Below are 15,374 nucleotides of genomic sequence, written 5' to 3'. Positions count from 1 at the left end.
GCAATGCACTGCTTATGACCTCACATATTACATCACTAATGGCATGGTCAGTGACCTACCCTAACCCTGTCAGGATTCAGTTTAAGTACAGCCACACAAGCAGGTTATTCTGTACATGGGGCTTGGAGACAATGGAAGACGGTTCAGTGGAAACTGAGGAGGTTGGGAACACTAGACCGCTATAAAAGTATCGGACACTATAGCAAACTACATTCTGCAATACATGTTATACTGCCTGGAGTAATAAATGCACGCCACATTCCAAAATGTCTTAAAGTTTTAAATCACATAATGTAGGAACTACTGGTGTACAGTGTTACTTTATTCAAAATCAGTATTGCTCAAAATGCAACAATGGATTAAATTGCGATATGCACTTACATAGTGAAAACCGGTGTGGTTTGATATGTGGCAGGTCATCGAGATCAGTCTCTGTGTTACTGGCGGCCGCCACAGGTGAGGAGATACCTGGAAATGGAGACAAACAAACAGATCGTTTTAAAATAAGAATACGTTTCTTTGTTATTAGAAATATCTTTAATGCCAGTGTTGCATATCCAAAGATATAAAATGCAAAGCATCACTGTACATAGAAGGTTCTCCATATTTTGTTATTGGTTTGGCCTGCCCTCTAAAATAGTTGAATACATCTGAAAATACGTGAATTTGCCTTTGAGCAATGTGCAGAATGTGATGCTTTGTAAATCTTTTATTATTTTAAAAAATAGACCTCAAGAACCCTCGCTGGAAAAAAAAGAAAATAGCAGAATATAACTGCATTACTATCAGCCGGTGGTTGGCACTTGCTGGAATCATTAAGCACTGACGCCAACTCCCAGAATCCCTTTCCTAACACTTCCATTCGATGTCACCTAGACCCCTTTGCCAAAGTTATTGCAATTTATTGGCCACTTATCAGTGCTCTCATCTTCTCAATTGCGCTAAGAGTACCTCTAGGGCTTGTTGTGAAGGCTGGTGCAGAGAGCCAGTTAGACACGCAGGGGTCCATTACGATGGTAGGTGAACCGTATGGGAGCCAGGGACTGACCGCCGAAGACACGGCTGTCCTGCCATGTAAATTAGGATGCGCCCGCCACACTGGCGGGTGCATTCTGGCCCCTTAACATTGCGGATGGATCTGCTGGCTGCAATCCCACTTGCAACGTAAATGGACAGTGCACGGCATTCCCATGCACCACATGGCAGGCACCACGTGGTGCCTGCCACATAGTGCATGGCAATGAGGGGGGTACCACCCCCCAACACCATGGGAGCCTGCTACGGGCCCCCAACAGCAAAGACCATGAGCCTTTCCATGGCAGCAAAATCATCATGGAAAGGCTCATTACTGCACTCATCATAATATGGATGGCGGTGTCTCACAGACACCACCACCATGTTGTGATTTTTTTTTGTGACAAGTCGACCAGCGGAAAACCGGTGGACGATCTTTCCGTCCGCCGGGGTCCCCCCGCCATACTAATATGGCAGGGGGGAAATGAGTGGCAGGCGGAGGGAAATGTAGGGCGGGTCACCACAGACATGCGGGCGGTGGCGCTCGGCCCACATCGTAATCAGCCCCAAAGACTTGGGAATGGATTAGCACTCGACTCCACGTTAAAGCCGAACGGCCACCTGGCCTGTCTGACACTTCCCTCTAGGCAGGTGGTGCCAGACGCTCTACCGTGCAGAGTCCAGTAACTGAACACATCCTCACCCGGAATCCAGTATTTCTGTGTGCAGCACCCATTGAGAGCTCAACACAGCAGATCTGTGCCGTGAAGTGCAGCACCGAGCGTGTGCAAGGAACAGGGCAATACAGAACATGTGTGCAAAGCAGCAACGTACAAGCTGTTTACAAAGTGCAACACAGTACACTGCAGTACAGTGTACTACACTGTGTGAGGTACACTAGAGTAGTGCACAACACATGATGTTCGCAGTGTGGTGAATCAGTCTGTGGGGTTTGCACACACTGGTCTGATGCAGTCACAGTCTGTCATCTCAGGTCTACCAGGTAGTCAGAAATAGAAGATTACCTATAAATGATTTATCAGAAAGGGTTTACTGGAATGCTAAATGTTTGATGCCGGAGGGCCATGTTTCCAGCCACTGCGTCCCACACTGCCATCGCCCATTGTTCTCAGCCGTCACTCCCTGTGACTCCATCGCCGGCATCTCAAGCACAGCCTTCCTGTGCTTCTGTAAAGGGAGTCTGATTTGTAGACACCAGTCTGGCAAGCAGAGGCTGCACAATGGGTCGTTCTCTGCCCTACTTTGCATCACTTCATTCTTCACAGAGAGTGCTTTAGTTTTTAGTTCTAAGCAATTTTCGATGCACTTCGCATGAACATAATTTATATTCTCCCATTGGATCAGGGGGAATACTTTTTAATGTTTAAAGCGACATTTACTTCTAATTTATGAACCAAAGAGCAAATACTTCTGCCTCATAAATATTATTTCGAACCCTTTGTATTACCCCCAAGAGACAATAATGACATTTATAGTGGAATTAAGCCCTCAGGGTACTAATGAAACTTTCCCTTGATGCTTCTTATTATCAGTTTGTACATCTGCAAGGAGTTTAAACAACTCACAAATAGTTATCTTAGTTATACTGTAAAAAGGGCACGGGGTTGTGTCCTTTGGTGTGGGAGATGACGGCGAAGCACTAGTTGCATACAAGAAGGTAGATTATCTAAACAACCGTGCCTTGAAGGGTCCTAGGCAGCCTTGCAGCCACCAAGGTATTTGGTCAGAGTATAAAAGGGAACCGGTTACACCAAGAGGATTAGTTTATTTCAAACACGCCAGATACTTCAAGGTCACACAGAGGTGCATGCCCTTTCCTTCATGCTGGGCTCTTCTGGAATGCCCCTACCCACCGGGGGCACCTCAGCTGCATTCTCAGGGCCAGGACCGGGCCTTCAAGTCGCTGGTTGACATCACGCGGCATACTTCATCCCACTGACCCAGTGACACGGCTGGTTAATCAGCATCACTAATTTACTTCTCATGGCCAAATCATTTTCTACCCCGTGCTTCAGGACAGCAGACGCATCACCATCACGTCAGCATTTAGCGGGAACCAAGCAGCTCCCAGTGGCCATGAAGCTAGGACACACCACCGCAGAGTGGGAGCTAGGCAGCTCCCTGTGGTTACGCAGCTATCACACACCTCTGCAGAGTGGGAGCAAAGAATCTCCCAGTGGTCACGCAGCTAGGACACACCACCGCTGAGCGGGAGACAAGCAGCTCCCAGTGGTCACACAACTAGGACACACCACCACAGAGCGGGAGCTAGGCAGCTCCCAGTGGCCACACAGCTAGGACACACCACCGCATAGCGGGAGCCAGGCAGTTCCCAGTGGCTATGCAGCTAGGGCACACCACCGCAGAGCCGGAGCCAAGCAGCTTCCAGTGGCCACGCAGCTAGGACACACCACCGCAGAGGGAGAGCCAAGCAGCTCCCAGTGACCAGTGGTCATGCGGCTATGACACACCACCGCAGAGTGGGAGCTAGGCAGCTCCCTGTGGTTACGCAGCTATCACACACCTCTGCAGAGTGGGAGCAAAGCATCTCCCAGTGGTCACGCAGCTAGGACACACCACCGCTGAGCGGGAGACAAGCAGCTCCCAGTGGTCACGCAACTAGGACACACCACCACAGAGCGGGAGCTAGGCAGCTCCCAGTGGCCACACAGCTAGGACACACCACTGCATAGCGGGAGCCAGGCAGTTCCCAGTGGCTACGCAGCTAGGGCACACCACCGCAGAGCCGGAGCCAAGCAGCTTCCAGTGGCCACGCAGCTTGGACACACCACCGCAGAGGGAGAGCCAAGCAGCTCCCAGTGACCAGTGGTCATGCGGCTATGACACACTAGTGCAGAGGGGGATCTATGCAGCTCCCAGTGGACACATAGCTAGGGCACACCACCAACGAGCGGGAGACAAGCAGCTCCCAGTAGCCACGCAGCTAGGACACACCACCACAGAGCAGGAGCAAGGCAGCTCCAAGTGGCCACGCAGCTAGGACACACCACCGCAGAGCAGGAGCCAAGCTGTTCCCAGTGGCCACACAGCTAGGACACATCACCAAAGAGTGGGAGACAAGCAGCTCCCAGTGGCCACGCAGCTAGGACACACCACCGCAGAGCAGGAGCCAAGCTGTTCCCAGTGGCCACGCAGCTAGGACACATCACCGAAGAGTGGGAGACAAGCAGCTCCCAGTGGCCACGCAGCTAGGACACATCACCACAGAGCGGGGGACAAGCAGCTTCCAGTGGCCACGCAGCTAGGACACACCACCACAGAGCGAAAGCCAAGCAGCTCCCAGTGGCCACGAAGCTAGGACACACCACTGCAGAGTGGGAGCTAGGCAGCTCCTTGTGGCTGCACAGCTAGGACACACCACAGCAGAGCGGGGGAAGAGCAGCTCTTAGTGGCCACGGAGCTATGAAACACCACCAGAGAGCGAGAGCTGAGCAGCTCCCAGTGGCCGCGCAGCTAGGGCACACCACCGCAGAGGGAGAGCCAAGCAGCTCCCAGTGACCACACAGCTATGACATACTACCACAGAGCAGGAACCAAGCAGCTCCCAGTAGCCACGCAGCTAGGACACACCACTGCAGAGTGGGATCTAGGCAGCTTCCAGTGGCCACGCAGCTAGGGCACACTACCGCAGAGCAGGCGCCAACCAGCTCACAGTGGCCACGCAGCTAGGACACACCACCGCAGAGCGGGAGACAAGCAGCTCCCAGTGGCCACGCAGCTAGACACACCACCACGGAGTGGGAGCTAGGCAGCTCTCTGTGGCTACACAGCTATCACACACCTCTGCAGAGTGGGAGCAAAGCATCTCCCAGTGGTCACGCAGCTAGGACACACCACTGCAGAGCGGGAGACAAGCAGCTCCCAGTGGTCACGCAACTAGGACACACCACCACAGAGCGGGAGCTAGGCAGCTCCCAGTGGCCACACAGCTAGGACACACCACCGCATAGCGGGAGCCAAGCAGCTCCCAGTGGCCACGCAGCTAGGACACACCACCGCAGAGCAGGAGCTAGGCAGCTTCCAGTGGCCATGCAGCTAGGGCACACCACCGCAGAGCGGGAGCCAATATGCTCCCAGTGGCCACGCAGCTAGGCCACACCACCGCACAGCAGGAGGCAAGCAGCACCCAGTGGCCACGCAGCTAGACACACCACCACAGAGCGGGAGCCAATCAGCTCCCAGTGGCCATGCAGCTCGGACAAACCACCGCAGAGCGGGAGACAAGCAGCTCCCAGTGGCCATGCAGCTAGGACACATCACCGCACAGCAGGAGCCAAGCAGCACCCAGTGGCCACGCAGCTAGACACACCACCACAGAGCGGGAGCCAAGAAGCTCCCAGTGGCCATGCAGCTAGGAAACACCACTGCAGAGCGGGAGCTAGACAGCTCCCTGTGGCTACGCAGCTATCACACACCTCTGCAGAGTGGGAGCCAAGCATCTCCCAGTGGTCACGCAGCTAGGACACACCACAGCAGAGCGGGAGACAAGCAGCTCCCAGTGGTCACACAGGTAGGACACACCACCGCAGAGCGGGAGACAAGCAGCTCCTAGTGGCCACGGAGCTAAGACACCACTGCAGAGCGGGAGCTAGGTAGCTTCCAGTGGCCATGCAGCTAGGGCACACCACCGCAGAGCGGGAGCCAATCATCTCACAGTGGCCACGCAGCTAGGACACACCACCACAGAGCGGGAACCAAGCAGCTCCCAGTGGCCATGAAGCTAGGACACCACTGCAGAGTGGGAGCTAGGCAGCTCCCTGTGGATACGCAGCTATCACACACCTCTGCAGAGCGGGAGCCCAGCAGCTCCCAGTGGTCACACAGCTAGGACACTCCACCGCAGAGAGGGAGCTAGGCAGCTCCCAGTGGCCACGCAGCTAGGGCACACCACCGCAGGGCCTGAGCCAAGCAGCTTCCAGTGGCCACACAGCTAGGACACACCACCGCAGAGGCGGAGCTAGGCAGCTCCCAGTGGTCATGTGGCTAGGACACACCACTGCATAGCGGCAGCTATGAAGCTCCCAGTGGCCACATAGCTAGGGCACACCACCACAGAGCGGGAGACAAGCAGCTCCCAGTAGTCACGCAGCTAGGACACACCCCCGCACAGAGGGAGCAAGGCAGCTCCCAGTAACCACGTAGCTAGGACACACCACCGCAGAGCGGGAGCCAAGCTGCTCCCTGTGGGTACGCAGCTAGGACACACCACCGCAGAGACGGAGCTGGGCAGCTCCCAGTGGCCACGCAGCTAGGACACCACCATAGAGCGGGAGCCAGTGGCCACGCAGCTAGGAAAACCACTGCAGAGCGGGAGCCAAGCAGCTTCCAGTGGCCACGCAGCTAGGATACACCACTGAAGAGCAGGAGCTAGGCAGCTCCCTGTGGCTACGCAGCTATCGCACACCTCTGCAGAGCGGGAGCCAAGCAGCTGTTGATGGGGCTGAAAATGCAGGTAAATTAACCTCGCCCAATCAAGTGCATATTCGGGTCTGGAGGTAGGTGTTTATAATGTACCTTTTTTAACAAATAACAGCCATTTTTGGATGCCAGAGTTTAGTTCTTCACAGAAGCCAGTGGCACAGAAAAGTTCCACAATTTAAAATAATGTTTATAAGAAGGAAAAGGCATGGGTTTCCTGGATCTTTATGCCTGAAACTTTTAGACTAAAGTCGATGAGCTAAGGTTCAACCTTCAGACCTGCAAGTACTGAACTGGAATGGCAAGACAGGAACAGGCAGGTAAACTGAACAAAAAAAAGAGAGAGTGCCTGCTCTCTTTGTGTCTTGGCAATTTCAATTACATATTTTTACATGACTTGCTTAACTGCAGTATTGAATATGCTACTTACCAGTATGCATCTGTTCTTGGCATGTAGGGCTGCTGACATTCATATCTGTGCATAGATCGCCGCCTAGAGTTGGGTCCGGATGATTGCACATTGTTGTCCTGGAAGAGTCTTCGAAGTATCACGAGATAGGTGGCTCCTCCCCTGGACTACAGTGCGCATGGGCATCGACTCCATCCCCAGATTATTTTTAGCCATTGTGGCCAAGATGGAGTGAAACTTAGTGAATGATGACCATGCTATGAATATATATGTGAATACTGCAGCTGCTACAGGCGTCGGGGAGGAGGGCGGGCGATATGAATGTCAGCAGCCCTACATGCCAAGAACAGATGCATACTGGTAAGTAGCATATTCAGTTCGAGGCATATGGGCTGCTGAATTCATATCTGTGCATAGAATACATAGCAGTCCCTCCATTAGCGGCGGCCGCCCGTGCCAGCTGCAGCAGTTTGGAAAAGTGTTTTGAGAACAGCCTGCCCTACAGCTGCCTGCTGTTTGGAGTGCACATAAACACAGTAATGCTTAGTAAATGTGTGTGTGGTAGACCATGTTGATGCTCTACATATGTCCTCTAAGGGAATGTTTCCAAGGAAAGCCATAGAGGCCCCCAACTTCCTGGTGGAGTGGGCTCTTGGTGGAATGGTAAGAGTGCGTTTTGCTTTTGCATAGCAGATCTGGATACATCTAACTATCCACCTAGCAATACCAGCCTTGGATATAGGGTTACCTTTGTGGTGTGGTGCAAAGGCGACAAAGAGTTGTTTAGTCTTTCTAAAATCCTTCGTCCTATCAATGTAATATAATAGGGCACGCTTAACGTCAAGGGTGTGGAGCATCCGCTCCGCCAGTGACGCAGGATTTTGAAAGAAAACAGGTAATTCGATTGTTTGGTTGATGTGGAACTGAGACACAACCTTGGGCAGGAACTTAGGGTTAGTGCGGAGCACCACCCTGTTGGAATGAATTTGGATAAATGGCTCTTGGATTGTGAGGGCTTGTAATTCACTGACTCTTCGTAACGATATAATTGCTACAAGGAAATCCACTTTCCACGTCAAGAACTTAATCTCGCAGGAATGCAGTGGTTCAAAAGGAGGACCCATCAGTCTGGTAAGAGCCACATTGAGGTTCCACTCAGGAGCTGGTGGAGTCCGTGGCGGAATGACTCGTTTGAGGCCTTCCAAGAAAGCTTTGATGGCAGGCACCTTGAAGAGCGAAAGGTGCTGTCTATTTTGGAGATATGCGGCCATCGCAGACAGATGAATGTGAATGGAAGTATAGGACAGATTACACTTGTATAGATGGAACAGGTAGCAGATGATGTCCTGAATGGAAGCATCAAGCGGGTTAATGTCGTGGTTTGCACAATAAATGGCAAACCGCTTCCATTTTGCCGCGTAGCAGGCTCTTGTAGTAGGCTTCCTTGCCTCCCGAATGATGTCCATGCAATTGGGAGGTAAGTTTAGGTAGCCAAACTCTAGGACTTCAGGAGCCAGATCGCCAGGTTGAGCTGTTGCAGATCTGGGTGCTGAATGTCGCCATGGCTCTGAGTCAGAAGGCGGGGGGTGAGATGTAGCCTCTGATGTGGTACCACGGACAATTCCAGAAACGTGGTGTACCATGGCTGACGAGCCCATGTTGGAACAACCAGGATGAGAGTCATCGAGTGTTGCCTGCGTTTGCGTGCCACCAGCGGTATCAGTGGTGCTGGGGGAAAAGCGTACGCAAATTTGCCTGACCAGTTCATCCATATCGCATTGCCTTGCGACAGTGGGTGTGGGAATCTGGCGGTGAAGCTTTGGCATTTTGCGTTCTCCTGAGTGGCGAACAGGTCGATCTCTGGATGACCCCACCTTTGGAAGTATGGTTGGAGTACTGATGGATGTATCTCCCACTCGTGCATTTGGTGGCTGTGCCTGCTGAGCAGGTCCGCCATCTGATTGTCTTTGCCTGGGAGATGCTCCGCCATGAGAAAGATGTTCCTCTGAATGGCCCACTTCCACATGCTCTGAGCCAGATGAGACAGCTGCGGAGAGTGTGTGCCTCCCTGCTTCTGAATGTAGTACATCGCTGTCATGTTGTCCGTCCGGATCAACACGACCTTGTTGCATAGATGTACTTTGAAGGCCTTTAGTGCCATGAAGATTGCCATCAGTGCCAGAACATTGATGTGCATCTTCCCCTGTTGCTGAGTCCATAGTCCCTGCACAGTGTATTGGAGTACATGTGCTCCCCATCCCTGGAGAGAAGCGTCCGTTGTCAGGATAATCTGTGGCACAGGCTCCTGAAACGGTCGGCCCTTTCAAAGGTTTTGTGGATTCCACCAATGCAGAGAGTTGTACGCCCGACCGCTCACCAACACTAGGTCTTTCAACTGGTTGTGAGCCTGAGTCCACTGACGTGCTAAGCACTCCTGAAGCGGACGCATATGTAGTCTCGCGTGCGGGATAATGGAGATGCAGGAGGCCATCATGCCTATCAACTGCATGAACACCCTTGCTGGAAGCGAGTGTTGAGGTCTGAATCTTTGGATTAGCGACTGAATGTTGTCGACTCTCACTGAATTCGGCTGTGCTGTGGCCGCCAGAGTATTTATAGTTGCCCCCAGATACTGCCGTATGTAGTCGGGCTGGAGATGGGACTTTGGATAATTCAGTGAGAAACCCAGGTCGTGCAGAAGGTGAATGGTGTGGGACACGTGGTCGGCACACTGCTGGGCTGACATTGCCTGAATGAGCCAGTCGTCCAGGTAGGGGTAGACGTGAATGTTTTGACGTCTGAGATGTGCCGCCACGGTCGCTAGGCACTTTGTGAAAACCCTGGGTGCCGTGGTGACCCCAAAAGGCAAGACCTTGAACTGGTAGTGCTGGTCTTGTATGGTGAACCTGAGGTATTTTTTGTGCGAAGGATGTAGTGGAATGTGGAAGTAGGCATCCTTCAGGTCCAGAGTGGCCAGGAAGTCCCCCTGCTGAAGCAGTGGGAGAACCTGCTGCAGTGTGAGCATGTGGAAATGCTCCGAGAGGATGTAAAAGTTGAGGGGCCTGAGATCCAGGATGGGTCTGAGGGATCCGTCCTTCTTTGGAATAAGAAAGTACAGGGAGTAAACTCCCGCACCCCTTTCCTGCAAAGGCACGAGCTCTATTGCCCCTTTTTGCAGCATGACTGCGACCTCCTGCTGCAATAAGTGCAAGTGCTCGCCGGACATAGGACGGTGCTTTGGGGGTATGTTGGGTAGAGTGGATGTGAGCTCCAGACAATAACCGAATTGGATAAGTGACCTGACCCACCTGTTTGTGGTGATGGACTTCCACACGGGCAGGAACCGCTGGAGTCTCCCCCCGACCGGTGTTGCGTGGTCGGGGGGCAGCGACAAGGCATCACTGTTTGTTGGCGGTGGAGGACCTGGAGCTGTTGTTGCCACGTCCTCTGCCTTTGGTGTTGTTGCCACGGTAACCACCTCGACCCTTGTTGGAGTAAGAAGTTTGGGTGTTGCTTTTGTAGAACTGTGCTGACTGCGAGAGTTGACCCCTTGAGGCGCCCCTAGTATTGGAGCGACAAAAGGACCCACTCCGAAACTGCTGGGACTGTAAGGCACCCATTGATTTTGCGGTGTCGGTGTCCTTCTTCATCTTCTCAAGGGTGGTATCAACCTCAGGGCCAAACAGGTGGTCTGGGTTGACCGTTTGGTTCAAGATGGTAGTTTGAATGTCCGGCTTGAACCCAGATATCCTTAGCCAAGCATGTCTACGGAGCATAACGCTAGTGTTAATAGCGCGTGCGGCGGTATCAGCCACGTCTAGGGCGCACTTTATGGAAGCATTGGAGATAAGCTTCCCCTCCTGTATCAGCATTTCCGCTGCCTCCTTGTATTGATCTGGCAAATGCTGTAAAAGTGTTTCTAGGGTATCATAGTGTGCCCTGTCATAACGTGCCAGTAGTGCCTGCGTGTTGGATATACGCCACATATTGGCTGCCTGCGCTGCCACCCACTTCCCTGAAGCCTCAAAGACTTTGGATTCCTTGTCTGGGGGAGGAGCATCACCAGTAGTCTGTGAGTTGGCTCTTTTGCGGGCATTGGAGACAACCAAGGAATCCAGAGGCAACTGTCCCTTGATATACGTTGGATCAGTGGGCGCCGCCCTGTACTTCTTATCGATTCTTGGGTTGATGACCCTAGCCCGGGTGGGTTCTTTGAACACCTCAGCCGCGTGCTTCAGAACACCCTTTAGCATTGGCAGAGTCTTTACAGTCTTTTCAGAGACCGAAAAGGTGTCGAAGAGGAAGTCGACATCCACTGGGTCAGCATGGAGCTGGACGTTGTGATTAGCTGCAGCCCTCTCAATGAGGGCATTGAAGGCCGCAGAGTCCTCAGTGGGGGAAGTTTTTGCTGCAAAAAGCTGAGGCTCTTGTCCAGAATGCGGGTCCCCAGAATCGCCACCAGCAGTCCATGGTTCAGTCACATCCTCAGGGTCAGTGTAGATGGAATAGCTGTACTCATCATCCTCATCGTCGCCTTCACCAGCCTCGACATTGGAATGAGTGGGTGAGAGTTCGGGAGCCTGTGGTGAAATGGGCTCTACTAAGGCAGGAGTACCAGCAGAGTCCATCTTCCTTTTAAGTGGAATCTTGTAGGACTCCAATAGTGGCTCAGGGGTGATTTTCCTTTTTAGGAGGGAAAGTCTGCCCGTGTTGGCGTCGATAAAATGTTCCTGACGCTCCTCCTCCGCAAGTGGTGGCTGCCGTGGGCTGGGGACCACCAACGACTGCTTCGGCGTCGAAGATACCTTCTCAGGCATGGCGGCCTTTGGTTTTGCCGCGAAAGCCTTCGGCGCCATCTTAGGCGGCAAGGTGAAGAGTATCGACGTAGGCGCCTTTGCTGGTTTATCCTGAGGCTTGGGCGGAACAGGGTCCTTCGGTTCGACTGCTGCGGCCCCTTCCCTGATTCGTTGCAGGGACTCCGTAACCTTTTTAGTGAACGAGGCGGATGGACGCGCTGGTTCGACTGAGGCTTTAGCTGCTGGCTTTGGAGCGGAGACCAAGGATGCACCCTTCGGAGTCGACGCACTTGGCGAGGCAGAGAGGGACTTCAGGGCGTCTTGCCGCTTCTTCGGGTCGAGAGTGGACCTCTTGGGATCGTCGACCGTTTTCTTGCCTTCGAGTCGACCCTTGCTGGCGTCGATCTTTTTCGGCGCAGAGGCGGCTGCGTCGGACCCCTTAACCTTAGGCTTCGAAGCAGTAGCCTTAGGGTCGGCCATTTTGACATGGCTCTTCGGCTCGACGGCCATCTTCGATTTCTTTGGCGCCGAGGCCTCCGAAGTCTTCGACCCGACCAGTGCGACGTGCACTTTCGGTTTCGGTTTTTCAGGCGCCGAGACCGTAGGTTTCACTTTCGGTTTTGGAGGTACCGGGAGTGATTCGGTATCAATGTCCGTGGCCGGGCCGGAAGGCGGAGCTGTGGAACGTACATCAAGGTCTCGGGTAAGGCCCGAAGGCGATCCCTCGACCTGGGCCTCATGAGTCTGGACGGCCCCGGAGGCAGTTTGAGGAAGCTCCTCGTCCGAGCTATCCTCTACGGTGGCAAGGGCCCCGTCGTCGTCCCCTACCTCCTCGACGACTTCATCAAAATCCTCGGCCTCAGCGTCGTATTCGTCCTCGACCTCCGACGCAGGATTAGATTCCGTGATCTCCTGTATATCGTCGTCGTCCTCGACATCTGTCGTAAATATTTAATTTACCATCTTAATTTCTATGCAGTTAAGTACTTAATCAATAATAACTCACTCGGAAAGAAAGACGCAGAGTCCGTGGTGTTAGAGTTCTTAGGGGTTTATTCCTTAAAAAGGAATGGTCATGACCTGGATATCTGGTTCTTACCACCACAGGGGTGTAAGAAGGGATAGAGCAATATTTTATTGACATTACATTACTTTTATACTTAATATACACAATAGAAGTCAATGCAGAAGGCGTAACAGCTGAGAGAAACAAGATAAAACACACACGTGGTCATGATACGTAATTAGGAGGCGTGAACTAGGCGTGAACATAGAAGTGTGTGCTAGAAACGTCACAGGTAGGTGTCACAAGTGGGTGGCAACAAAAAGCAGAATCTTGCAATGTCAGCAGAAATCTGAGGCCTGGATGCGCGCGCAGCTGCATGACGTGTGATTGACGTGAAGCTGGGGGGTGCTGGGGACTTGACATTTAAACTGTCGGAAAGAGACAGAAGTCTGGCATGTCAGATCAACTTGTGCTTCTATCATATCTGATATCTGATGTTTAGGAACTGAACTATCTGGGCGGAAAGGTCTCTGGGGCAGAAGCTATTCTATACTGACTGTGAGTGCGTGTATAAGCGCCTAAGAGTCTGCATGAGAAGCGTGGGGGCATGGGCCTTCCATGGTAGCGTGGTAACAGAGGCTATGAATTACTTGCACGGAAACAGTAAGGCCAGGCCCTTTCGCTCTGCAGCTGGGGGAATGTTTACTTAAACTAGTAGGCAGGAATGCATCTTCGGAGAGGGAAACAGATAACTCGAAGGTTGAATTCATTCTTGGCAGGCAGCAGGCTGAGCTGAGCGCGGTGGGCCGCGCTGGAAGTAAGGCAGAGTTCACCGGTACGGGGGCAGCCTGGCTTTCAGAGTCAGAAGGCAGACAAAAGGCTCAATGGCAGAATTCCGGGCCTACTTTGCCATAGCTGAAAAACGTGTAAAGTACACTACAAAAAGACGTTGGCATAGCATACTTAGGAACGGACTATTCAACCCATTCAGGGTGGGTCTGAAAGAGGACATGTTAACGTTGGACGCAAATGTATTTGCGTCTTCATAGCTGGCACAGGAGGGAAGTTACATGCACTTTAAACTCGTACATGGAGACGGTGGGGTACACGATAGGGAACATAACTTGACCAAAAATTTATATTTCCTCATTCCCTCCTTGTTCCCTACGGACCCTTCATGATATCTCGATCATCATGAATCGATCAGTCTGTTCTTGTAACATAATTTGCTCGTCTCTCTTCCGTTGTCGGTTTGAGAGAAAACTGGAATGTTCAATGCACGATGTGGCGCACAGTCCACATATCGCCGGCCCACACTGTAGGCACAGGCAGCAACTGAATACTATGACAAGGCCAATGCCTAGGAAGGATAGGATCTTCCATCCCCAAGCGGACAACGTTGTCCAGAACCAACCGGACCAAGTCCAGGTGCCTGGATTCTGATGTATTAAACTTGCAATTTTGTGAAGACGTGTAATAGCTTTGTATACAGATGGCGCGTTTTCTGGAATGAAAACACAGCAACTTGACCCGATGACCTTACAAGCTCCACCTCTATCTGCCAAGATGACGTCAATAACGAGACGATTTTGAAGGACAACAATCCGCATAGCAGACTGCTCCTCTGTTAAGTTACCTAGGGCAGAGGCAGTTTCATGTACTACTGCTTCAAGTGTTCTAGTTAATCTACGTATTAATTTACTGTTTTGGACGGGACCTGTGAAGAAAAAGAATCCTTTATTAAAATCTGTGTATTGCTCCCATGCCGTTTCAGTATAGTCGACAATCGGGAGATCTCTTCGGAATCTATCTTTTACTAGATTTGTATTTCTATGATAATCAGGGGGAGCTAGGAAAACAGGGGGCAGAAGGAAAGCAATGTAACAGGTACCATCCCAATCTGGAGGTAAACGTATGTATGCGGTATGGCCACAAACAAAGTAGGAATGACGTGTAGCTCGAAATGAGGACCTACCCTCATCAGTGAATTCGACCACAGTGGTACATTTACTATGACCTAAGTGTACTGAACCTTTCTTTCTAACACAAAGATGACCTGTGACTGGTAATACTGACATAGCGGGGAGAATGGGTGCAGCTTCGGACTCAATAGTAAGAATCATAAGGTTAACTGTGTAATTACCTAATCCATATACTTCGTTTTCTAGATCAGTTCCTATTCTAACGGATCGTCCACTTTTATCAGGGTAACAGACGTCGAACAGAACTGAATTCAGGTTTCCCCAAACCCAGCCCCCTTCGCGGGTAACAGCAATATCAGAATCTAAAGAATTAATCAATCTACTCCATGCGATTTGCAATAGGTACGTTTCTTGAATTGTCTCTCTCTCTCTCTATCTCGATCTAGGGGATACATGTCAGAAACTATTTAACCGATTCACCTAGGGGAGGACTTAAACAATTAAACTGTCTGACTTGCTAGATCGGAGTTTCTGTTTATACTCCTCTTGGGGAGTTTTCTCTCGTTCGGGTACTTTAAAGTCACTAGGTTTAATACAGTCTTTGGTGGGGGTGGACGAGTCTGGGTCTGGTTTCAGTTCGTTGCATTGTTTAATATGACTCGTATGGACCCACCCCTTTCTGCCCTCCACCTTCACTGGGGTCCTCGTAGTAAGAAGGACGGTCTTCGGCGCTTTCCAGCGGGGCTCCAGCGGACTTTTCCTGTCGA

At 51.8% G+C, this 15,374-nt stretch overlaps 1 protein-coding gene across 3 annotated transcripts in view; it reads right to left on the bottom strand.

Annotated features, from left to right (window-relative positions):
* Nucleotides 1-15,374, bottom strand: part of RNF135 (ring finger protein 135) — a 156,450-nt gene that overhangs the window by 75,272 nt on the left and 65,804 nt on the right. For all 3 annotated transcript variants that reach the window (XM_086930892.1, XM_086930891.1, XM_086930893.1), the window contains exon 6: nucleotides 382-468. In XM_086930892.1, the coding sequence (XP_086787018.1) occupies nucleotides 382-468 (87 nt within the window). The remainder of the gene's footprint in view (nucleotides 1-381; nucleotides 469-15,374) is intronic.

Source organism: Lissotriton vulgaris, chromosome 7, assembly GCF_964263255.1.
Source record: "Lissotriton vulgaris chromosome 7, aLisVul1.2, whole genome shotgun sequence".
In the NCBI taxonomy this organism is placed as follows: domain Eukaryota; kingdom Metazoa; phylum Chordata; class Amphibia; order Caudata; family Salamandridae; genus Lissotriton; species Lissotriton vulgaris.
This window is presented reverse-complemented; position numbering and strand designations above follow the sequence as displayed.